Source organism: Anopheles stephensi, chromosome 2 (assembly GCF_013141755.1).
Source record: "Anopheles stephensi strain Indian chromosome 2, UCI_ANSTEP_V1.0, whole genome shotgun sequence".
NCBI classification, from domain to species: domain Eukaryota; kingdom Metazoa; phylum Arthropoda; class Insecta; order Diptera; family Culicidae; genus Anopheles; species Anopheles stephensi.
The window spans coordinates 33,041,336-33,066,786 of NC_050202.1; the positions used below are offsets into that span (position 1 = coordinate 33,041,336).

Sequence of the window (25,451 nt, forward strand, 5' to 3'; positions counted from 1 at the left end):
AATCTGAGAAAGTAATAGTCTTCCCCCGCCATGCATCAGCTTTTCATGAAAGTGGTATGCGATGAGACGAGCAAACGGATGTTTCTTGGGAAGTAGGATAGGGTGTTTGAACTGGTAGGGAAGCTGTGCAAGCTTCAATCGGCCGCCCACTCGCATTATTCCTTCCTCATCGAGGAATGGATTCAAGCGCCGTAGAGGTGAGCGCCGCCCTATAGTTTCTCCCTTTTTCAGCAACCGGATCTCCGATGAAAACTCGTCTTGTTGCGCCAGGATGCATAATGCGAGTTTAGCTGCTTCCAGGAATTTAGGTGTGATCGCGGATGAAGTAACTTGTGACGATTGTTGTGTGCGTGTCCGACGAATTTCAATATCAGCTTCGGCCGCCAGCAATGAATTCGATATTGGCCAATCAAAAGCAGGTAGCCCCAACCACTCGGGACCACAATTCCATATCGACCTTTTCAGCATGTCCACTGCTGACATCCCACGAGATACCAGGCCGGCGAGATTTGTTGAGCCGGGAATGCGTTTCCACTGACGAGGACGTGAATAGTTCTGGATCTCGGCAACACGATTAGCCAAAACGGTTTTCCAGGTGTTGGGTGGTGACAAAATCCAATTTAGCGTGGTAACGTGTACGTTACTCGTCTTCAAACTTAGCCGTTTAGCGAGTCGATCGCTAGTTAGATTCGGCTGCGATGCGCTGTCCAACAGCGCGCGCGCAGGATGAGCAATTCCGAAATTATCAATAATATTCACGAAAGCAGTTTGGAGCAATACCTGCTCGGGTGCTTGCTGTAGTGCTGCTGCAAATGGGGGTTGTGTGTTATCGGTGGCTGTGTGATCGTTAGCGGTGTTGTGTTTGTGATGTGGCGGAGCTGTGTAACTAGGGCTATTCGGTGTGAAGTGCAGTTTTGTGTGGTGTGCCAAATTACAATACCGGCATTTGTAGTGCGCCGGACAATCACGAGCCGCATGATTCTCGCGTAAGCAATTTGTGCATAAACGCGCGGTCATCGCGAAACGATAGCGATCCTTAGGCTCCATTCCTTCAAATCGTGGGCATTTTAGCAATGAATGCGAGGAATTGCATAAAATGCAATTTGGCGTTTCATGTGACGTGGTACCAAAACTAGTTTGACGCGGAAAGGTTATTCGCCGCGAGTGACTCAGTTCGTGACCCTGTGACGTATGATGCGCGATGGTGGGAAGCTTGATGCCCTTGAGTGAGTTCGATCCAGTGCTCGGGTGCGCGGTAGGAGCTAGCTTTGCCTGCAGTTGAGATTGGACACGAATCAATCTATTCTCGAAATTCTCTCGAAATGCAGCATTCTGCGTTGTTTCTTCCAGCGTGGAAGCGAAATCCTCTAATTCTTGTTGAACACTCTCTAGGTCCTTGCATAATGTTTCGAATTTTCTTAAGCGAACCTCCACTTGTACTTAATCCTGTGCGTGAACGAAACTATCCAAAAATTTCTCGTACCGCGTAAGGGACGCCAACAAAATTGTCCGACGGGACGCCAAAACGACGGGTGGTACGGGCATTGTGCAATCGTGTGTGTGTATGTGCGTGTGAGTGAGTGGCCTGCAGTGTAATGCGTGATGCGGCAAAAACAGCTGTACGGTGCACGAAAATCCAAACCAAACGAAAATCCAAACCACACACAAAACGGTGAACGACGGGTCGATCAAACTCGCGAAAAAACACCAGAAATTCGAGCTATATATCCTGGTCACGGCACCATGAAGAATTCGCGGAGTTTCGGATCGATGTGTGTTGCAATATTTACCAAGCGTCGTGTTCAGATTCCAAATTCGAAGAGAGTTATAATTGTGTTTTCTGCCCTATTTATAAACTTTCTGAGTGCCCCCCACGCGAGCGACACTCATCCTTACTCACTGTATACTTGAAATATTTCGTTTATCAAAAACTTGACGAAACTAGCTTTCGTCAAGTATGGTGTGACGTCTAAGCGTAAACAAAACATCTTAACGTAAACACTTGGTTTTCGAATTTATAGTAAAATATTACACTATCTCATCGTAAAAGTGCATTTATCCATACAGCCATAATTGGTGCAACATCAATGTACCAATTCTCGCCCCATGTGACAGATGCTCAGCGTATGAAAGTCACTTTTGATCATAGTGAATGTGTTGAATTTTAAATTATTGTAGCCACCAAGATCCGGTCGAGCTACCACAGAAACGGATGTGATGTGCTGGTGTATTCAATTTCAATTTCCAATTTCCATACTGCCGTAAAAAAGAGGCAGGTTTTTTCGTCTTTAACAGTGTGCTCCAATTCAAATCGGCCATGACACGACGGAGGAACAACAATATCAAGGAGGAAATGCCTTGTTATATTTCATAAACTGTTTTTTTTTGTGAATTTATGATTCGCAGTTATCACGTGCGATGGTGAAAGTACGGCGTGTGTCCGTAATAATCAATAACTAAATAAAATAATACCTCCTCCAGCTCTAGTCCAAGCAGGACTTTTGGTATCATGACCAGCCAGAGCTGAACAATGCCATGAGAGCGAGGAAGAGGACTGGGAGGACAGAGCAAGTATTTTCGTTCTATTTGCCAAAAGTTCGTGTCGGAAACTTCTGGTAATGCTTCCAATCAAAGCAAATTTTAACTTCGATACATGTCCTTTTCGAAACATTTTCGAATCAAAAACAGAATGGCAAGATTCAGAACCGATAATGGTGGAGCATAAATACTCTATCAATTTTTATAAGTGACTCAGAATCTCAGTTATTGAGACCCAGTACACGTCAGCAGAAACTTCCGGAAAGCTATAAGGATTGCGTGATTGACAGTAGAAAGACACCAAGTTTAGCATCGTCGAATGATAGCAGTGATGTTAGGTATGCTACTCCGGAAGACGAACCAGATAAGGTTGCTGCTTGTCAACGAGAATAATCCAACGAGCAACAGAAGAGTTATGCAGACGCAACGGCTTCAGTGGATGCTAGCTATGGCTGAAGAGCTCGGGTCGATCGATGCTAACGAAACATGGACGTTAGTGGATTAGCCACCACAACGCAAGGTGATTGGGTGCAAATGAGTGTACAAAAACAAAACGGATGCAGAGGGGATGCTGTGTTGGTACAACGCCCGATTGGTTGCGCCAGAGTTAAACCAGCAGTATGGAACGACGAAGTGTTTACGTCAATAGTTAAACAAACAACCTTTCGCTCTTCAATGTCAGCAGCAGCCAATAGGAGCATGGCAGTGCAGCAGTGCGACATTAAAACCGCACTCCTGTATGCTGAGCTGGATGAGGAGATTTAAATGGGACCTTCTTGTGGAGTGAATGCTGATGGAAAAGTCTGTAAACTGAAAAAGAGACTTTACGGACTGAAGCAGCCGGCAAGATCGTGGAATCAGAAAATGGATGCCGAGATGGAACGTCAAGGTTTTCACAGCTGCTTGGCGAACACCTGTTTGTATCGAAGGTGGCATCGAGGAAATTGGTGTTACGTGCTTGTCTATGTTGATGATCTGATAATAGCAGCTAGAAGATCCTGGAATGATCTCATCTTTACTCACTCAAACACTCCGGCTCATACCGCCCGTAGAGACGCCCCCGCACGAGATTTTTCATCAGTAGCCCACACACTCGCAGCAGCACAATTAAATGATACTACTGATGGACCTTACTCGACACTCGTTAGCGGCCCGACACAAAATCGACGAACGTCTAATCCGACCTTACACCAGACTACACTTTGCTGCTTTCTTCACGGATAGACGGAGCTTCCCTGCGCAAAAACCTACCTGTTTTTTTCCTGCTGCCAAGAATTGTAGTGCTGCTCGTTCATCTGCCACTGTGTATTACCAAAACGTGCGGGGACTGCGCACGAAGGCCGATGACTTTCGGCTTTCTTTGTTGGACTCCGATTTCGATATAGTTGTCCTAACGGAAACTTGGCTCGATCCTGGCTTGCCCTCGTCCTTGTTTTTTGACGACAGCTTTTGTGTATATCGCTGGGATCGAAATATAGACAACAGTACATGTTCTCGTGGTGGCGGTGTGCTGATTGCCTGTTCTAACTCTCTAACGTCACGGGAGCACAGATCGGCTCATTCATCTCTTGAGTTTGTATGCGTAGCCGTTCTACTAGGCAACACGCGGCTCTCTATCTCCCGCCCAGGCTTGCCACAAATGCTGTCACGCTCCGCTGTGCTCGGCTATGCGCCATGATGACGGTATCCTATTGCTAAAGGATTTCAACCAGCCATGGACCGCTCGGCAGGACCCAGAAACGTCGTTCCTGTTCTATGAGTTGCGTACGCGCTCCGCTCTCTCCACTTAGTTCATCGCCAATAGTGTGCTACGCGCCGCTGTTAGCTATTGATGCACTTTATCCTGCGCTTGAGATGGACCTAACGGTACCCTGTTTGGACTCAACTGCTCCTGCGCCAACACCTCAGCTCGATTGATTATAACAGGCTTTTACCGATGATTTCCTCTTTTGCTGCTGACTTCGAGTGTTCAAGTTTCGGTTCTCTTGACCTCGATGTTGACGAATTCACACGGTTTTTGTCACATGTGCTAAACGAATGTACGCCGCTTAAGCGCCCTAAACGAGGTCCTCCCTGGAGCGACGGTACACTGGGAAGGCTTAAAACGGCCGATAGGCTGCTGCCTATCGTGAATATCGTGCGTGTAGATGTAGCGTTTCGAAAAGCAATTACAATGTAGCGCACTCTCTCTATCGACGCTATATTAAGAACCGCTATCAAGCCTACGTAAAACTCATAGGTTCGAACTCACGCAGTAACCCCCGTGCACTTTGGAACTTTGTCAATGCCAAGCGGTAATCCTCCGGCTTTCTCAGCTCCATCAGCTTCAACGGTCACTCTAGCAACACACCATCAGCAGTCTGTGATATCTTTGCCTCACGTTTCGCCGCCACCTTTCTTCCGGAAGTGAATGAGGCGGAGCAAATTGTTGATGCACTATCACACACACCACGTGATGCCATGAATCCTCGCTTGCCTATCTTTGATGAGTCTTTAATATTAAAAGCTATTTATCGTCTCAAGCCATCGTTTGTCCCGGGACCAGACGCGATTCCGCCTTCAATCTTGAAGCGAAGAGGTGCCACCATTGAGCCAATCCTGGTCTCGAGTTTCGCGACTCGTTTCGCCTAGGCACCTATCCTGCTAGCTGGAAAGCCTCGTGGTTAGTTCCAGTGCTTGTTGTGTACGAACCTCTTCTCGCTGCTGCCTCGTACTACCTCAGCACTACTCAACACGGATTCGTCCTCAAGCGCTCAACCACCACAAACTTGGTTGAATTTGTCAGCCTATGCCACAGGACCATCGATTCCGGCTCCCAGGTGGACGCAGTGTATACGGAAATCAAAGCTGCCTTTGATAGTGTCCCGCATTCCTTGCTACTCGCCAAGCTCCAGGTGTTGGGTACGCCCGTCCAATTGCTGACTTGGATGCGTTCGTATTTCACCTGCCGATCGTAATGCGTGAAAATGGGACCCCATTTGTCGCGTTGTATTCCTGCTTCCTGGGTGCCTCAAGGGAGCAACCTCGGACCGCTGCTGTTGGTCATTTTCATCAATGACGTAACTAGGGCAATCCCCACTGGAAGCCACCTACTGTTTGCTGATGATGCGAAGCTATTCCTGTCGATCCAAGACCAGTCCGACCAACTCCGTCTCCAAGCTACACTCTGTTCATTCCAATCCTGGTGTTCAGAGAATGGTCTTAAATTGTTTGTTAAGAAGTGTGTTTGTCATGACGTTCACGAGAAAGCGCTGTCCTCTGGTGTACGACTACACATTAAACTGTTCTGCTATTGTCCGCAAAAGCTGTGTTCGGGATTTAGGAGTACTCCTCGATGAGAAGCTGAGCTTCCACGAACAGCTCGAACACGTCGTCACCAAGGGCAACCAGCTGATAGGCTTGCTTGAGCAACTTACTCGTGACTTCACGGACCCGGTCTCCATCAAGACGCTCTACTGCTCATTGGTTCGATCGGTGCTGGAGTATGCATCCATTGTATGGTGGCCATCTGCTGCTCGGCCCCTAGCCCGTTTGGAATCCGTCCAGCGCAAATTCACCCGGTTCACATTGCGCTTCTGGAGGGTCCAAGTGGACTACGACGCTCGCTGTGCGCTTTTGGGTATCGAGTCGCTGAACCAGCGACTGAATTAGCCGAATAGGTAACCGTTTTGGTACCTTTGGTCCCTCTCTCCGTATGTGCCGTGAATATAATTGTATCAGTAATCGTCACCAACCGGACATGTCACGCGCTGCGCTTTTAAATTGTATTCGAACCGTCCGTTCTTATAACTGTTAAGTGTCTTAGCAATTAGGCTTCAAGGGGGCCCTGCGTGGCCCGTTGAATTAAAATGAAAATAAACAATAAACAATCTTTACTCGCTGGACTACAGTGCTACTTTGAGGTAAATTATGTCGAGAATGTTTGTTTCTGTTTAGGAATCGGAATAGAAGAGGACAAACGTGGACATTTTTTACTGAGCCAGAGGAAGTACATAAGCGATGTGATCAAGACTACTGGTTTGGTCGATGCGAAGCTGTCCCTCATTCCTCTTGACCCCGGATAAGTGAAACGTGAAGCAGCGGTACTCCCGAGCAATTACGACTGCCAGAAGATGATCGGTAAACTATTATACACAGTGATTAATACGAGACCAGATATCGCAGCAGCCGTTCCGATCTAAAGCCGAAAAAGGATTTGGTCCACACAGAGAGATTGCAACGAGGTGAAGAGGGTTGGTCGATACCTAAAGGGAACAATTGAATTTCGTTTGCGACTAAGTAAGATAGGGACACGCGACGGAATGATCAGAAATTGCGACTCTGATTGGGCGGAAAAACAAGCAAGGTTACGTTCGCAAGGTGACTCGTGGCACAGTGAGTAAAATGTAGAACTGTGTGCCACATCAATCACAGAAGCAAAACTTATAGCTTTATCAGAAGCAATTTAAGAGGTGATTTGGCTAAGATTACATCTAAACGAGCTAAAACGACGAACAGGAAGTGTTGATTTATGAAGATAATCTGCGCACTCTCAAATTGTTAGCCCGAAAAAAATTAGCACGAAGCACATAGAATGAAACACATTTGCATATGATACCACACTTTACGAAAGATTAGATCATATATGGTGAAGTGAGTTGCGTATATTATCCGTCAGAAGAAATGATAGCTGCCCTCTTAAAAAGCTGATCGAATCAAGAGGAACATCAACATTCAGTTGTTCTTCGACATGCGAGACTACAGGTTAGAGCTGACGAGTGATGGATTTTCTGATGAGATCCAGAGCGTTGTGTGTAGCAATATGAGAGCTACTAGAAGTAACGTCACTCAGAGAATGGCGTAACACGAACGATCGTTGCTTCAAATCGGCTTGCGACAGATCGTCTCCGTTTCTTGAACTGCAAAGCTCACGCAACATGCATGTTGCACTTTTGTCGAATGGAAACGAGTAAAATGTTGGTTTCGCCTTCTTCGCCTTCAATACAAATGCACTCTCGTCGATCATCGTTCTCACTCTCTCGCCGATCGCGACGTTCGCAAGTACCGAGTAGCGCACGAAGAATGCAATCCGCGTCAGGCGCACTATTCAGTCTTCAACTTTCTAGCGCTGCACAAGTGTTGTTTGGTGTCGTGTTTGAAATCCATCCGTTTTGTGATCATTAGTGCATTTTACGCGATCATTAGTGCATTTGTGATTCATCGACGGGAAAGTGGTTCGTCAAAGTGCTGCCGTTTGATTGTGTCTCAGTCGAAATGGAAGTCGAAGGCCCACCCGAGATAGTAGCATCGAGAAGTTGCCGGAACGATAAAAAGCTGGTGGCGTTCATTATCGAGCAGAATATGAGATTGAACCACTCGAATGCGCCAATCGTCACGTTTTGGAGCAACGTGAAGGATAACTACCATGCGCTGTGGCTCTACGAATTGCTGAATACTCTCTATTCGTCGCAATGTTTAAACACCCCCAAACTGCAAATGTATCAACTTAAGCAGTTGAACATCATGATCGCCTACAGCACACCCGGCTCTAAGCAACTCACGGAGGCATACCTGAAGCGAGCTCGCATCGCATACGCCCGCGAGGAAGACTTCTATTGCTTGTACAACATTTCTAATGCAGAGGAGGTCAGCACAACTCATTTCACATCCGACGACTCCGTACAGGCCATGTACTACAGAGCGCGTGTTCGAAGAAATGGATCCATTGATCCGACCCCGCATAATGGCCGCACGTTCGAGAACTGTTTAAGTGAAGTGGATTGCAAAGATTCAGTTAACTATGGACGTCATCTAGTTGGTCGACAGACTTTCGGCAGCGGAAACACGGTTCTAAGCGAAGTACCGTTTGTGAGTTTGCTCGTACATAACTTTTGGCTGCGATGCCACCATTGCCTGATCTACGCACCGCTCGTTCTCATCCCGTGTCAATACTGCTCGCTGGCGCTGTTTTGTTCAGATACCTGCCGTAACCGTGCCCACGAAGAATACCATTCGATGGAGTGTGCCATTATGCCAATCCTTCTTGGGCAGTGTACACCCATCCAGTTTCTCGCCCTGCGTCTTACAATCCGTGTTTATAAAATGTTCCTCGGTACGTCGGATGCACTCGATGCGTACATTCGAACACTATCTGAAGACATCAGGGCAAATGAATATAGCACGCCTAGTGCGAAGCCAGATTATCGGAAGATTTACAGACTTGCTACCAACCGGAAGCATTTGTCCAGAAAAACACTGACCTCCGATGGACTGAGAGCAGTCTCGCTGGCTAGGATGCTCGTGCGTGAACATGGACTTCCGACCAGCTTTGTGAAACTGTTTGCCGAGCTGACTGTGCGCCATTTGCACATCCTCCGTGTCAACGCTCTGGTCCTGCATTGCTCCGTGGACGAACCATCGAAGGACGAGTACAGCTCGAGTTCGGTGCCATACGCGCTAGTTCTGGTTACGACGGGCAGCATGTTCAATCATTCGTGTGACGCGAACGTGGAGTATTGTCTTTCGCCGGACGGTGCAATTATGTTTGTAGCTAAACGTTGCATTCCGAGAGGTACACAGATGCACATCAACTATCGGTAAGTTACGACGACAATCTTGCTCATACGGGGAGGTACTGTTATACGTCTATCGATCTTCTTCACAGTATCGATCCCACGGATACCAGATATGCCTTTGAATGCTACTGCGAGAAGTGTACAACGAAACGTATACTCGATTAACCATCAACACTCACGGAAGTTCGGGAAAGATTGTAAAGTGTTCGATCACCTATCATCTATTTCGGAAAACAGGGAATGATTTCAAAGGTTTTAAAGACCTAACAACTCATCTTCGCAAAGGATGCTAACAGCTCCGGTGAGATAAGTCTCTAACAGTGACTTATTGGCATGCCTCTAACAGGGTATTTATTGATAACTAGTACCAATTATAAGAAGAATTGTACCAATTTTAAATCATTTCAAGATACATCGAACATTTCAAGCCTTTGTAGAGGTCACCTCTGACCCATCATCCTTATCAATGATCCGTATCCTTTCCATTATCATTTACATATCCTGTGATTCACACAAATCGTCTGATTTGGATACAATGTAAGACAGATACTGTGTTTTAGTAATTCAATCAATCAGGCACACACATCATGTATTTGGAATTGAAGAAGCTTCAAGCAAATGGCCAGATTATGAGAAAGACACGGCTCTCAAGCCTCATCGCCTCTAAAACATAAAATCCATTTGTGATCTTTCTCTATGATGCTGGCTGGCTGTGAAAGTGATGAAAGACGTGGTCTTCAGTGTGGAATATATGTGAGAACAGGGCTGTTTGGTAAATTAAGCGTATTGTAACCAAATAAGTAAATAAAAAGCATACACGACAAGACTAAAATCAAGTTAGATCAACTTAATTAATATCTAAGCTATTACACGCCTTAGCTCCAATACCTATCGAATTCTCCATTGCTTTTAAATCTATCTGGGTCTGAAAAATTTACCAATTAAAGGAAATATTGTTTAAATGCATCAGTTGTGAGGTCTAGGCTGTTTTACGTAGGAATCCCATCTAATTAAGCTTATTTGGCTACTAACAACACTATTTATGCGACTGTTACTTATACACATATTTTTCAGCTTAGAAAAAGAGAGATTTTGCTAACAAAATAATTAACAAAAAATTAGAGCATCGAGCATCGATAAGTTAGTATCATCAGACGATAGCGTCACCACAGCTCAAACAAAAACGCAACGCTGCAATGAGTCACGACTCAGCGTTTACTTGAAGGGTAAAAAGTGTCGTTCGATTGTTCATGTTCACCAGATACTGTTTGTTAGTCACACAATTTTGCGAAGATTTCATAAAAGTCGAGAATAGACGGGGACTGATGCAGACGTTTGAGTTTTAAGGTTTGTTGGGCACAATTCAGGCTACAGTGCTCATAATCCCAAGGGTGGCTGGCTGTGACTCCAGACAAAGCGCTTGAGGGCTGACTAACTTTCACACTCCTTGGCCGTGTTCAGATGTGACTGCTCTGCAATCCAAGATCATAAAATCGCCACAGTCCGCACAGAGACACGCCGCCGAGCCTATATCGGAAAAAGCAAAGAGGCATTGATCTGCAGTTTTCTCGTTCGATTCGCAAAGGCGAACCAAGCAACGCAAAGCCGAGCGCAATCCTAGCAGCAGACGTTATGATTTACAACGCCTGAACTTCAAGCCCAACGCTGGAGATCCATCGATCGGCTCACTTTTACGACTCTTGCGTCTTTCTCCGTTTCCACGTTCGTTCCGTGTGAATGGGTGGTTGGATCGGGAGTTTAGAAGATGCCGACTGTCGGGAGTCTCGTTTTATCACGGAAATTTTGTTGGGGACCATGAAGGTGGGGTTAATTTCCATAAGGGACATTAAAATTGACCTCGATGGACCGCACTTCGTTCAAGCTGAGATTGAAATGTCCGTGCATTTCAAGCCTTTCGGTTCAAGGACCGATGAACAATAATAGAGTGGCGCGGATTTCGCAAGAATGCATGTGAGGCGAGAAGGGCATTAGATGCATTACCACTCCGCACGATTAGTCTTGGTATGAACAATCATCACATTCTTGTGCGGATTAGTTAAGCCACAGCCATGAAATATTGTGGGGTCTTATGATGGGGGGGGGGCACATTTCCGTTCGTAATGGCTGTAAAGTTCTCCAATTTCGACAGCTTCTTATATATATTTCACTTTTCTCATATATTTAACTAGTTTTCAGTGAACTGCCAAGATTTTCATGTTACACCGAATGCGAATCGGAGCACAACCTTGGACTATGTTCTAGCCCTAATTTTATTTTCACCCATAATTGAGCAGATCTTTTGGTTTTCCTATAGACCCTCGTGCAAGTAGATCAGTGCTTGTACGGTTCTTTGCGAAATCGGACCTCTTAGATTCTGGTACATAAAAAAGCCAAGAGTTATAAGGATTGATCCCTCAGTAAGCTGTCACTAGGCTAATTGTATTCTTCATTCTACCCTCGGGTACTTGCTGATGCTAATTGGTTTGGAGTTGTAGCTCGATTTGTTACAGCGCCTGAGTGATCTCTCGCGTTTTGAAAGAGACAATAAGACTGACGTAGGCTCTTTATGGTTATCTACGGAAAGTACATATCATACTTGGGATGAACCATAACATTGCACTATTCTGCGCTATAAAAAAGGCCAAATTTCATTCTATGTGTGTTTGTGGATTGAAATAAGAGGAAAAGTAAATTTTAGTAAATAGGAAAATATTTATAGATTTTTTTAACCGAAAAAAGGGCGGTCCGGTGGCCGAGGCAACAGAGGCGCCGGTCTTACGTAGGGCCCCGTACGTAGGGCTGACTACTTTACTACGGGTAATTTGAAGTCCCAGAAAGCTAGAAATGGCAGGCTGAGACCTCTCGAGGTTGCAGTGCCACCGAAGAACAAGATTATTAAAAGCCAAAAATAGAAATTGCAATATTCAAAATCAAACATGCATGACCAAAACAGAGTGTAAATGGTAAAAATTGATAATAAATCAAGGTGACTTCGCAAGGTGATATATCATGTCATGTACGGGAGTTGGGGCGAAGGGGAACGGCAATGCGTGAGAGAGAAAGGAAGAGATAAAATATTATTATGAGGCTGAAACTAACACAAAAAAGTCCCGTACGAAAGGCTGACTACTTTTCTACGGGTAAAATTAAGTCACAGAAAGCCAGAAATGGAAGGCCGAGACCTCTCGAGGTTGTAGTGCCCCAGAAGAAGAAGAAGAAGAAACTAACACAAAACTAGTATTTGAAATTGTTGAAGTCCTCTTTTATACTTAAGCAAAATACGCAAAATATAGAAAACATAGGTGCTGATCACGACATTGTCAATTTTCTTTCCTTCGGATCGTTTTTTTCGGGAGAGTTTGGAAAATAATTGCATTTTGTTTAATTCTGGATCATTTATTTTTTTTTATTTATTTTTTTTTAGGATTACGGCTTGACGCCGTATTGTCAACACCGCATGTGTTGACATTTACAAATTCACAAAAATTAACAAAAATTAACAAGGCATTTCCTCCCTGTTATTTGCCTTATCCCGGGCATGCTCGGTTGTGAGTGTGAGGTGGTTGCGGGGTATGTATCCAGGTTGTTGGTGTAGATGATAGGGATGTTTGTTATCGGGATCCGGTTCTATTGCTTTTCCTATGGATGTGATGGCTGGATTTGGGGTTCTGGTGTCGGAGGATCGGAATTTGGACATCGTCCTTCCGTCTATCGGGTCTCGGCTGTAAGGAAGACAAAAAAAAAAAAAACAAACAAGACAGCACACACAATTGCCTGTGAACAGTGTTCCTCAAGCAGCCCAGTGCGCCCAAGCAGTGATAGTCAAAGCTCGACCAGGCCAGCACCGAACTCAAAAGCTATCGGCGAGCTCTATCCCGTAACAGCAGGCTTTCTGCTAATCACGATATCGAACCCGCCGACCACCTCCGAACCCAACGCCAGCAAGGCCGAACCCACTTCACCATGGCTGGACTGGGATGAAGAACACTGTTGCAAAGTCTGCCCCTCTTTTTACGACAACGCAGTCATTGAGCCCGGATGCCATTGTTCCGTCAACGGATCACTCGGGCGTTACCAAAAAACAAAGAAAAAAAAAAACAAAACACTTAAGACCAAGACAACACAACGAATAACAAAAAAGGAATGGCGGATATGGTTGGAAGGATAATGAGGATGTGGAATCAAAGGATAAGACCGTTGTCTTTGGCGAATCGGAAGATGAGCCTCATGTAGGTGAGGTCCCTAGTCGCCAAAATTTCTCTTATTTCTGTACCCGGTCGTCTGCCGATGCTCTCGACTGCGCCCAACAAGGAGGGTCTTGCGGTTTCAAACTCCACGCAGGACCACAGAAGGTGATCCACATCGTGAAATCCGTCACCGCAGCCACACACCTTCGTCTGAGCCAGAGTTATACGCTGAAGATGAGCATTCAACGCGAAATGATTCGACATAAGTCGAGACATCATGCGTATGAACGCCCGATCAACAGAGAGCCCACCGAACCAAGGCCGCAGGGACACTTGCGGAGAGATCGAGAAAAGGAATCGCCCGAGATCATCCGCCTCCCACATGCTCTGCCAGCGAGACAGGAAAAGTTGCTGTGGTAGGCGAAGAAACTCTCGGGCCGAGATCGGACGGTCGTAAAATGCGCCTTGTTGGACGCCTGTTTTGGCCAGTGAGTCTGCCTTCTCGTTGCCGGGAATTCCACAATGAGAAGGTACCCAAATTAGCGAAATCCTGAACGCCTTGTCGAACATGGAGCCAAGCAATTCTATGATTTTAATGACCAGGAAATCCTGACTCTTAACAGCCTTCGGGGATCGTAGTGCTTCGATAGCGCTAAGGCTATCTGTGAAGATGAAGTACTGATCCGAAGGTCTCGCTGCTATAATCAATAGTGCGTACAAGATTGCGGCTAGTTCTGCGGTGTAGACACTACACGGCTCCCGCAATTTGAAAAATGCTTCGGCGGACTCACTAAAAACGCCGAAGCCGGTGCCTTCCTTAGAGGATGATCCGTCAGTGTAATACTGGCTACTTTGGTCTAAATGGCCATACTTATCCCTGAAAATGCCCGGAACTACCATCGGGCGAAGATCATTCGGTATGGTCTTAATTTCCTCGTGCAACGAGGAATCTGTTGTTAAAAGGGAACTGTAGGTCTCAGGAAGGGCAGCACGGTTTAATGCCTGTGGAGCGCTAGGATGCACTTGTAGGGCAACAAAATCTTCATAGATCTTCAAGATTTTGCTCTTAGAACCTGTCTCTAAAAGTGCTTTAAAATTTTCTTCGATCAAGGGATTTGATACTGAAGAACGGACTAGAAGGCGAAGCGACAGCATTTCAAAACGAAGTTTTAGCGGCATCACTCCGGTCATCACTTCTAGGGACATGTTGTGTGTTGATTTCATGCTCCCTAGTGCGAGTCTAAGACAACGATACTGTAGCCTCTCCAGTTTGAGGATATGCGTGTTGGATGCCCAATGGAAGCATATGCTTCCATATTCCAACACGGATAGTACCGTTGTCTTATACAGTCGCAGGACGTCTGATGGATGTGCGCCCCACCAGAATCCTGTGACTGTCCTTAGAAAGTTGATTCTTTTACTGCATTTTTGCACCAGATGGGTGATGTGTGTACTCCAGTTCAGCCTTGAATTGAACCAAACACCAAGGTATCGAAAATTGTAATTCTGGATCATATTATAAAACATTATTCTATTCGTTAAAATAAAATTATTAAGTTCATTTAATCGAAAACATCGAAAAAGGTTCAGCATGTCTACAACAGCATTTTGAAGAAATGTAGTTTTTTAGCAAAACTTTGTTGTAGCATCTGAAAACAATGCATGTAACATCCGAAATAGAACAAACCTTACCCTGGTTTTAGTGATGGCTAGCCAATAGTACAACAACTTGAAATTTGTACCCCGTAAGTTAGAAAGCTTGGACATTCATATTCTTACGCAACACTGTCAACGTCGCTAGGTGTACAATCAAATCAAGGAAGCCAGAAATGCAGATAAAGACCTCTCTTGAGACAGTCGCACCGCAAGTATCCTTCTCTGTTCCAATAATGACAAAGAATTACTGGATTACTGGACTGAAAGCTCAGCCTACCTGGCGAACAATGTTCGTTAACTGGGCTGACGTTTGCAGGGTGACAATCATCCAAATCAAACCACGGATTGCTTAGATAGAATTTTTAATTTGTGTATTTCAGTAGTGAAAGTAATTTTATGTTTAGATCTAGGATAATCTCTTTCACTTCAATTTGGGGGAGAATATTCGAATAATTGATGACTTCCCAAAGGAAGGTGGATCACACGATTTACTTGCCTAAAAGTAAGGCGTAGAATGTACCACTGTGGCTCATTTTCATAAATACCACAAAAAGATTTACTTGCAAAACCCTACCACTTTAAGGAACATGGAGTCGAAAACAGGAAGACTATGAGGGAACAGTCGTTTCCCTTAGCGGAGGAAGCCTATTGCAAAATAATCCAACATCTTGGAGAAAATTCCATTGTCACGTTGAAAGTTTTGCGTGTTAAAGGAGGATCTCCCAATAGGTTATGAGCCCAAAAACAGAAGTATGTTTACCGGTAGTAGCTTAGGCTCATAAAGACTGTTTTTTCAAGATTAAAGGGTCTAACTAGGCGAGTTAGACTGCTCCACAAACTTATTAAAAATGAATTATCATCTAGCGAATCTATAAAATGTCTAGATTTATTAATGATGAAATGAATTTAAGGAGTACATAGAATGATGCACTGAATGAAATGATAATGTGTACATAGAAAGCATTCACTCCTCATCAACTACAACATTACTCAATAACTTGATACAGCCAATATTCGTTAACTGGATTGCTTTTTAACCCCTTTTAACCAATTTTTTAAACAATTAAATGGTGCTAATATGCCCGGGATATGGCAAATGACTAGGAGGAAATGCCTTGTTAATTTTCTTTCATTGTTTGTTTTTCATGAATTTAATTCACAGTCACCACATGCGGTGGTGACAATACGGCATCAGTCCGTAATAATTAATTAATAAATACAAATAAAAATAAATACTGCTAATATTTTCACTGACAAAATGCAACAGCCAATTAAATGTATCAAGGCAACCCTTGCATTTTTTTGTTCTTTGTAGTGCCACGGGTGGTCCGTTGACGGTGCAACAGTATCCGGGACCAAAGTCCACACTATCGTTAGAAGGGAGGCAGACTTTTCTGCAATAGTGTTCTTCATCTCTGCCTAGCCTTGATGGAGCGAGTTCGGCCTTGTTGGCGTTGGGTTCGGAGGTGGTCGGCGGGTTCTACCTCGTTATTAGCAGAAACCCTGCTGTTACGGAGGGGAACTCTCCGATAGCTTTTGATTTCGGTGCTGGCTTGGTCGAGCTTGGGCTATCACTGCTGGGCAGTTTGAGAAACACTATACAGAGGCAAATGTTTGTGCTGTCCAAAACGCTGTTTTTTTTTTTTTTGTTTAGTTTTGTTTCGCTCTCCAGATCCGATACACGGAAGGATGATCCGTTTACACACCACACTACCATCAACACAATACCGCCAGCAATAGTCCCGGACCTAAACATTTCTACAAATTCTACAATATACCTGGATTTCCTCACTGCAATCGCCACACACCTACAACCGAGCATGCCCGGGATAAGGCTAAATACCAGGGAGGAAATGCCTTGGTAATTTCTTTGTGAATTTTTTGTTTTTGACATTTGTATTTCGTCAGCACATGCGGTGCTGACAATACGGCTTTTAGCCGTGATAATTAATAAATAAATAAATAACCCTTGCATTTTTTTATGTCTCGATGAAATGTTCACTCGTCGAGGCAATGATTTTTTCATTTTGTTTTTGGAATGGATGACGTAACACGATTGATTGCATTCAATGGATAACCAAATGAGAACACAAGACTTACCTCACATAACCCATCTAACTATGGACTGTCCAGGCTTCTTATTCTTCACAATGTCTTTCAAGCCTTCCCGCATCCGCAAGGGTCTCATCATATCAAGCCGAAATTTTCAGAATTCAGAATAGCTCAAACAATTCAGCTTCTCCAACGAAATACACCTGTTTACAGTTACAGTCGAATCGCTCACCGTTTGCTTCGACTCACGAGCTGCCTGCTTCGATTTGCGTGCCATTACCATCGAAAGAGCGACCCAATGGTCGAATCGCATGCCGTTACTATGGAATCACGTGCCGGTATCTATGGATTTGTGAATATTAGCACATTTCAAATTCGCTTCTTCTCTCGAAGCAATAGTTTTTTTCTTATTGCTTAAACTTACGGATAATTTTAACAGGATAATTTTAACGACTAAACGCAATGGAAAGCATTATTTTAAACTAATTTACACGTGTTTTACATATTGTGTCAAAGCAAAAATGAACGATACATACAAACTATTTCATGGAATTCAATGAAAAATATTGAAAAAGAAAAATTTAAACTATTAACTTCATGAACTTTTCTAAATTTGTTCGCCGTTCGAACCCATTCATTTCCGCTAGTTTAATGTATAGATCACCACATCTGAAAAACTAGTCTTGTGTTCAATAGCGAGCGATACTGTTCGATGATGGTATTGTACGACACATTTTCTTGCCATTTATGGTTTATTAGCCGTTTGTTCGTATAAAAATACCAGCAAATGTTTTCTAATGGTAACAGCAAAACAGGGCTATTGATTATATCAAATGCTTCATACAGGAGCAATCAAAAATCCATGTATATCGGCACGTGATTCCATGGTAACGGCATGTGATTCGGTCGTCATGTCGCGCATTCGATGGAAACAGCACGCAAATCGAAGCAAGCAGCTCATGAGCCGCAGCAAACGGTGAGCGATTCGACTGTAACTGTAAACAGGTGTATTTGGGTCCACCTCTATCACTTTCTCTAACAATCGTAAACAATCACACGAACTATCACTACTCTTCAGAGCACTTTGTGTACACACGCGATCCTAAGCCCATAACGTACTGGAGCATATTTTATGACTAATGCACGAGGCAACATGTAATCGGTTTTTATACGAAAAATGTGATAGCCTACTATGAACTATGTTTTACACGTTCACACCGAACCAATATACCATGATACTAGATTGGATCATATTATGGCCAAAAATGACACCTCAACGCATTCTGATGCCCAACCGGATGCGAAGAACCCGGACCTGCATCGAATTTTGCACGTAAAAGTTTCAGTTCTTTGACAGCAGTGAGGCAAAAAGTGAATTAAAAATACCAATTCGAAGGATTCGCGCTTGTAACGAGAAATGTGTTGAACAAAATAGCAGATACCTCAGCTACATGCATAGAGCATGTGGCACCAAGGTTTATCTGTAAGGATTAAAAGTCAAAAGTTAAAAGTTATTATTATTTTCGAAGAAAAAAATTATCAAAATTCATTCCATGCATATTTTTTCCTCAAGAGGTTCCTATCTGACGGGAATGACTTCGGGAAACAGGTTCGTCGCTTACACTAGCGTTGCACTCTCCTTAGCAATGGGAAATCATTTCTTTTTCTTCGTTTAACATATTTCTTCTGCATTTTAATTGTTTTTATCCATACAACCATGCACAAGTACTTGCTGCAAGAATTGAAATACACAAAACGAATCAACGAAGTATGTGACAAAACGCTGAACCTGATGGAGACGCCTGGTCAAATGTTGTTGTGGGGAATAAGTTCATAGCGTTTCTTGCCCTTTCTGTTCTTTAGGAAAATATCGCTTGGGATTTCGCGAGTTTTAAGAAGCCGAGCAACTAGCTCTGCCGGCTTTGAGTTATCGGGCGGGCTGCAGCAAGCGAGTCGAAGAATATAGCATTTCAATTTTTACCGTAACAGTCTAAAACGTCAACAGGGGAGTTGATATCACAATCTTTCGTATAATCTTGATAATCAGCTATAACACTACCAGTTCACTACTACCACGAGTAGCAAGGGTCAATTATAAAATTATAGAAATTTTGAAATATTAACTTAAGTAAACTTCTTCTTCTTCTTCCTTGGCACTACAAACTCGTGAGGTCTCGGCCTGCCATTGCTGGCTTTCTGTGACTTAATTTTACCCGTAGTAAAGTAGTCAGCCCTACGTACGGGGAGGCGGTCTGGATGGGACTTAAGTAAACTATTAATACTAATTTCCCATCCAGACCGCCTCCTCGTACGTAAGGCTGACTACTTTACTACGGGTAAAATTAAGTCACAGAAAGCCAGAATCGGCAGGCCGAGACCACTCGAGGTTGTATTGCCAAGGAAGAAGAAGAAGATTAATACTAAAACTTAATAAAATTAAATAAGACACTTAATGAACAATGAAATAAGACAATAATGAATATTAATAGTAATACTAAAAACGTTAATAAAAAAAATTAAATAATTTTCCTCAAGAAAATGTTCTGCCTGGAAAAATTTTTTTTAAAGAAAATAAGTTTCCAAAATAACACATCTTGTACTGGATCATCAAAAAGATTTTGTTTATACAAATGAAAAACTTGAATTTTCAAAAGAAAGAAGCAATAAGGTAGTACAATTACATCACTCCAGAAGGTGATAAGAAAGCGCCAATAAGTCCAAATTTTAAAAATTAGCATATAGTATATGTTGTTAGTATTTTGTTAGGTTTTAGTTTAGAATTTCATTGAGACACTGATTGCAGAAGATTTTTATTCAATATCTAACATTACTAAAAATGGCGATTTTTTAAAACAAAACGCTTTAACAAAAACAGGAATCAAATTAAAATATTTCTTTAATATTAGATCTGCCAACTTAAAAGTGAACTAAACAATCTATTTGTTTTCGCAAAATCCTCATCACATCACTTGCATGCTGTATTATGTTTTCCATGCTGTATCGTATTTCGGTCTGTCAGAACCACACTTACTTTGCAGTTTACGTAAATTACCCTCTAATTACACCAAGGGAAATGAATGAATAGCAGCTTTCTACCAACATCGACCAATCAGTTCTAGTTTGCCTTCTAACGATCGTAGTTACACGTGTTGTGCAGTGTTACAGTTTCTTACGCGTTTTCAGAACTTAAAACCGAAAAATGTACTTCTTGCCAACAAAACCCTGAATGTTGAGCGCGTTCGTTACCGCCGCAGTGTAGTCCTCGAATGAAATCATCTCATGGGCAGGTGCTTTCAACGCACCACGGTCTATGAGACCGAACAGCTCGTTGAACATTTCACTCCGCAGCGGACTGCCGGCATTTTCCTTTGTCCAGCGCGTCATCCAGAACCCAACGAAGCGCAGATCCTTAAAAATGAGTGATGCCGTAGGCACAGTGACCGGCTCCCGTGACATACCACCGTACGTGACCATCACACCGGCCTGGTCCAACTGCCGGGACAGTTCCAGTGCGTTCTTTCCCCCGACGCAGTTCAGCGCCAGCTTCGGCTTTCGAAAAATGCCATCCTTGAATAGCTTCGTTGTGCGCAGCTCCTCCTCGGTAAGTATTTCTGCTGCTCCCAATCCTTTCAGGTAATCTTTCAGCTGTCCGAACTCGGGCCGATCGCGCACGATGCCCACACATTCCACGTTCCACGCTCTGCAGAGTTGAATAATAGCTTGACCGCATGCTGAATTTGCCCCATTCTGTATTACGGTATCTCCCGGTTTCAATGTGACGAAATCTTTTAGCATCCGGTAACCGGTGCACGGATTTACGGTGATAGTGGCTGCTTCCGCCACGCCGATATTTGCCGGAACTTTCATCAGCTGATTAGCGCTGTAGATTGCATGGGAACGCCACGTTCCGAGGCCGGTAGCGAACGGTACCACTCGATCGCCAACTTTTAGACTGTTACCGGCATTCGGTCCAATAGCCACTACCTCTCCAACGCACTCGTTTCCACCGACGGCGGGAAATGTCGGTTTGACTGGATACTTTCCTACGGGGGATTGGAATGATAAGCACCATATTTGAAGTTATTTTTAAGTAAACCTACCCTGAATGGTGTTGATATCGGCTGGATTGATTGGTGCCCCGAGCGTCTTTATCAGGACCTCACCCTGTTTGGGATCCGGCACTGATTCCTCTTGGAGTTGTAGTACCTTGGCCGGTTCACCAAACTCACCGTAGCGCAACACCTTCGCCATCACACTCATGTTGCGAGCAATCAAACACGAATGTGATCCTTTCGTTGCTAAACCTAGCTGCCTCATAATCTGTGCCATCTTTTACCGAGTTCGTAAAATATGTGATGGTTTATTCAATCCGCGGATGGAACGGTCCTGTGTTGACGACAGTGTTGTTGTTTTCGCTGCGACCGATGTGCTGTCAGAAAACTGCCAGCATGAATGTGACATAACAAATGTAGCAACACATTCGCAACTCACAGCATCACCAGCTGATTCGAATCGTCTGGGTGGTTTTGGTAGAGAATAGACATTGCGGAATTGTCCCGGAATTCTTAAGTCGGCCATCAATTTTAAGAAAACTCCATTTTTCCCCAATTAATCAGTAGCACAATAGCTAGTTAAATTAACATTATACAATGATTATGCTTCACTTCCTTTTGAGCTTCGAACGAAGATTACGTAGTCCATGGAAACCGGCATGGCCTGCCAAGTGCGATAAGCAATACAAACACAACCACCCCACCAACAACAGTGTTACTATGCGAATTTTATTCGGTTTATTGTTATCTCTCGTAATGTTTCACTTTACGAAAACCTGTGTATAAAAATAAGCTATGTCCAAAAGCGGAATGACCCACCCTCATTCATAGTAAATGCAACTGGTGTTGTTAATGGGCCGGGTGTGCTAACCCGTCTGGAAAGGTTGCTGGGGAACTGCTTTCCCGCATTGCATGTGTGTCTTACTCGTTGGAAAACTTCGGTGCACGCTTCTCGACAAATGCCGTCATACCCTCCAGCCGATCCTTCGTCGAGAACGTGGCATGGAAGTGGCGACGCTCGAAACGCAATCCCTCGTTCAGCGAAACTTCGTACGATGCGTTGACCGCTTCCTTACACAGGCGCACGATCAGCGGCGAGAAGGTGGAAATCTTCTCACCCAACTTCACCGCTTCCTCCACCAGCTTGTCGGCTGGGAACACCTTGCTAACCAGTCCGGACCGTTCCGCTTCCTCGGCCGTAATCATGTTACCGGTCAGGCACATCTCCATCGCCTTCGATTTGCCCATGGCACGGGTGGTGCGCTGGGTACCGCCGGCACCGGGAATCGTACCGAGAGCGATTTCCGGCTGTCCGAAACGGGCCTTATCACCGGCGTAAATAATGTCGCACATCATGGCCAGTTCGCAGCCACCGCCAAGCGCATACCCGTTCACGGCCGCAATGATGGGCTTCTGGGCCTTAGCCACACGGGTCCAGTTGGCCAGAAAGTCGGTGTTGATGCACTTGGCGTACGTGTTCGGCTGCATCTCCTTGATATCGGCACCGGCGGCGAATGCCTTCTCGCTGCCAGTGATGACGATCGCGCCGATCGAATCATCCGCTTCATACCGATCCAATGCATCGCTGATTTCCGAAACCAATCCGTTACACAGGGCGTTCAGCGCTTTCGGCCGGTTCAGTGTAATCAGAGCCACATTCTTCTTCTCGCCCGTAAGTTCGGCTTTGATGAATTCATACGACTTGGGAGCTGTTTGTTGTTGTTGTTGCGAAGGAAACAGTAAAGATTGTTAAACCAATTTGACCTTCAATTACATAACGACGCAGGCCCCCAACGTTCGTGTTGCTGGGTTATGTTACTTCCAGCACGAAGGTGAGACCTGCGTGCGGGAGGTGGGTGAGGTTAATCTTTAGGGCTTACTTACCACTGCTGTAGAATCGGAGCAGGTTAGCCTGTTGCTGCTGCTGGTTGGACGCTACATTGCGCACCAGCTGACCCGCAACGCGCGAAGCAAGCATACGTCCAATGTTGGCCATTTTGAGGATGGAGAAATTCATAAAATTCGACACACCAGATACAGACGACGAGTAGCGCAGCAAGTGGCGACCGCTCCAACAGCTTACTAATACAGTATGATAATGGCCGGTACACGCACGCTAAGCGTTCGGTGGCCTCGCACAAACACACAAGTAGGCCGTGATAGCCGGTTTGGAGCACAGTGGTTAGTGCCAACTGTCAACATGTTTGACAAAGGGCTTGCATTTTCTAAGCTTTGCATTTCTAAGTTACATTGCTTGATAACTTGAATGATGTTTATTTCTCAACAGTAATTAACGTTGGTATTCTTTCAGGAACATTTCCTCCAAACAAACTTTCATGATCCACGCATGATCTACAGGTGATATCGCCTAGCTTTTCAACAGGCGCTCATGGCCGACAGACAGAATCAGCACAGCAATTGTACACATTTCATAGCTTTATTAATAGCTGGAACTTCCGTGCAGCACCTTTACGCACATCCGTGTGCAAATGCCAAACAAAGTACAATGTTCTTCGCCATTTGCAACAAGTGATGATGAAGATGATGATTAGTGACCAAAAAAAATTCTATAAAATGTTGAATTCCTGACTGCTGCAGGCATTACCAATAACATACTCTCCAACTTATTTATAGCCGATGGTTTGCACCACCGAATATGCTCATCGAATTGCAGCACACTGCGAATGTTAGTTTTAGTTTAGTTTTCTTTAGTACATTATTACACGATTGTATTTCTTAATTACCAAACCCATAGGAAAACAGGAAGGGCAAGGATGCACCTTCGTACATTGCAAAACAAAAACCTTTGCCCCGAAAAAAGAAAAGAACAGTGAAAATTTAATGTTGCGCGCTAAGCCACGCTGCTAGAAAAAGGAACAAAGTTATACACTAGTGAGAGGAAATTATTCAAAAAACCATCTGCCCTGACATTGATTATCGATAAGGCCATCATCTTTTTCTATCTGGCATATAAAATTTTTAAGCAAAGCCAGGGAACGCCTCGCAAGCAAAACTCCCATTTGCCTTCCCTGGCTGCACATGTTAGCATTGCCCAACCTTAGAGTACACCTGTTAAAGCATGTTTCGTTGGAGCCGTACAAACACCTAACCTCTGTTCTTTATCATCCGTTTTCTTCTTCGTTCTAACTTTTGCTTCTCCACATCCTCACACGCACCAATAGATATGGCTTGAACGCGCATCACCATTCACTTTCGAGGCTGCTGGATGTGGTTCACGGGCTTGGTGTGCACCGGTGCCGGAGGTTTCTGGGCATGGGCCACTTGCGATGCCTCGACGGAGTGGTCGGAATGCTTCGCACCGGTTGCCGACTGGGCCACCTCTCCGGTGTTTACATTCGGCGATGGGTTCTGGAATGAAAAAAATCAACCAGAATAACCTCTCGGCCTAGATGGGGTAGATTGCACGCAGAGCTTACCGAGAGCCCGATGACCTCGACCGGATCTTTGGCCGGCCTTTCGCTGTTGGGGGTCTTATGCTGCACGATGCGCATGCCACCTGCCTTTACTGCAAATTTGAGAGAAATTCGTGGTTATCTACTAATTCTCCTCGCTTCATTATTGTTCAAAACAAATCCATCAACACGGTTACTCACCTGCTGGAGGGTGTCCAGCAACCAATCCTTTGTCTTCATCGGCCATCGTTTTGCTACGTGGTGTCTCTGCTGCTACGAACTACGCGTTCGCTTTCTGAACGATCTGTTGCGTTTCTAGTTGCAGCGATGATGGCCAACACTACAGGCGCAGCTTATCTCTTATCTTGTGTTGCCCGAAAATATGGGACCCGATTGCACAAATACGCCAACACAAACTACACGATTTCACGTACAGCCTAGAATGAGAGGTGCTAATGGCGCTGATACGGCTTTGACAACTGTGTATGTATCGCGTTCCACGAAGGCAAGAAACAGAAGCGCGGAATAGAAATCAAAATAAATAACACGATCCGCGTAGGGTGGAAAACGAAGAAGGACAGCCGCAAAAAACGGAGACGTAAATACCTCTTTCAACTCCAATTTATTTGATGTTCAGTGTGTGCAAATCGCTAAATCTTACTGTGTTTCAGCACTTTCTTTATAAATAATTACATATACGCTTTCTTTACTTGCGGGACAATTCGATGTTAACAAACCAGCAGTAAACACCATTCCAGTAAATTACGCATTTAAAATTCCAACCTCAACTCAACGTGCGATTGTAAATCGTTCGTTGAAACTTCAATTCCCAGACAACAGTTTTGAAAAGGCTTTCAATGGACAGCATGAGGTCTCAGCTGGAAAATAAACTGACAGCACTTTATAAATAAATCACCAGCGAGAAAAAATATGCCTTGCATTGAAGACTACAAAAGTACTAAACGTTTTTATCTGCTTTAGTCAATGAAACCAGCTAAT

The 25,451-nt window shown here is 44.3% G+C and overlaps 4 protein-coding genes across 5 annotated transcripts; 1 reads left to right on the forward strand and 3 right to left on the reverse strand.

The window, feature by feature from the left end:
* Positions 1-8,648: 8,648 nt before the first annotated feature.
* LOC118504210 lies at positions 8,649-9,321 on the forward strand. The gene is made up of 2 exons (XM_036038401.1): positions 8,649-9,113; positions 9,182-9,321. Exons 1-2 carry the CDS (start codon positions 8,812-8,814, stop codon positions 9,255-9,257), a joined length of 378 nt encoding a protein of 125 aa, XP_035894294.1. The 5' UTR covers positions 8,649-8,811; the 3' UTR covers positions 9,258-9,321.
* Positions 9,322-19,784: 10,463 nt separating this feature from the next.
* LOC118507408 (enoyl-[acyl-carrier-protein] reductase, mitochondrial) lies at positions 19,785-21,444 on the reverse strand. Its single transcript, XM_036045869.1, has 2 exons — positions 21,088-21,444; positions 19,785-21,030 (listed from the first exon to the last, which is right to left on the reverse strand). The coding sequence occupies exons 1-2, from the start codon at positions 21,314-21,316 to the stop codon at positions 20,174-20,176; spliced, it is 1,086 nt and encodes a 361-aa protein (XP_035901762.1). The 5' UTR covers positions 21,317-21,444; the 3' UTR covers positions 19,785-20,173.
* A 303-nt stretch (positions 21,445-21,747) lies between these two features.
* Positions 21,748-23,221, reverse strand: LOC118507410 (probable enoyl-CoA hydratase, mitochondrial). The gene is made up of 2 exons (XM_036045871.1): positions 22,924-23,221; positions 21,748-22,748 (listed from the first exon to the last, which is right to left on the reverse strand). Exons 1-2 carry the CDS (start codon positions 23,054-23,056, stop codon positions 21,961-21,963), a joined length of 921 nt encoding a protein of 306 aa, XP_035901764.1. The 5' UTR covers positions 23,057-23,221; the 3' UTR covers positions 21,748-21,960.
* A 236-nt stretch (positions 23,222-23,457) lies between these two features.
* On the reverse strand, positions 23,458-25,249 carry LOC118507412 (death-associated protein 1). 2 transcript variants are annotated; one of them, XM_036045873.1, is made up of 4 exons: positions 25,059-25,249; positions 24,654-24,931; positions 24,477-24,565; positions 23,458-24,408 (listed from the first exon to the last, which is right to left on the reverse strand). In XM_036045873.1, exons 2-4 carry the CDS (start codon positions 24,697-24,699, stop codon positions 24,247-24,249), a joined length of 297 nt encoding a protein of 98 aa, XP_035901766.1. In that variant the 5' UTR covers positions 24,700-24,931; positions 25,059-25,249; the 3' UTR covers positions 23,458-24,246. The 2 variants fall into 2 exon arrangements, with proteins under 2 accessions (XP_035901766.1, XP_035901767.1); XM_036045874.1 differs by having other exon boundaries at positions 24,654-24,889; positions 25,059-25,227.
* Positions 25,250-25,451: the final 202 nt, after the last annotated feature.

Coding starts and splice junctions, on each gene's coding strand:
- LOC118504210 (XM_036038401.1), top strand. CDS start 8,812: ATGCTCGTGCGTGAACATGGACTTCCGACCAGCTTTGTGAAACTGTTT. Junction 9,114..9,181: donor CAGATGCACATCAACTATCG/GTAAGTTACGAC, acceptor TCTTCTTCACAG/TATCGATCCCACGGATACCA.
- LOC118507408 (XM_036045869.1), bottom strand. CDS start 21,316: ATGGCACAGATTATGAGGCAGCTAGGTTTAGCAACGAAAGGATCACAT. Junction 21,031..21,087: donor CGATATCAACACCATTCAGG/GTAGGTTTACTT, acceptor AATCCCCCGTAG/GAAAGTATCCAGTCAAACCG.
- LOC118507410 (XM_036045871.1), bottom strand. CDS start 23,056: ATGAATTTCTCCATCCTCAAAATGGCCAACATTGGACGTATGCTTGCT. Junction 22,749..22,923: donor GCTCCGATTCTACAGCAGTG/GTAAGTAAGCCC, acceptor AACAACAAACAG/CTCCCAAGTCGTATGAATTC.
- LOC118507412 (XM_036045873.1), bottom strand. CDS start 24,699: ATGGCCGATGAAGACAAAGGATTGGTTGCTGGACACCCTCCAGCAG. Junction 24,566..24,653: donor TGCTGGACACCCTCCAGCAG/GTGAGTAACCGT, acceptor TCAAATTTGCAG/TAAAGGCAGGTGGCATGCGC. Junction 24,409..24,476: donor TCGAGGTCATCGGGCTCTCG/GTAAGCTCTGCG, acceptor TTTTCATTCCAG/AACCCATCGCCGAATGTAAA.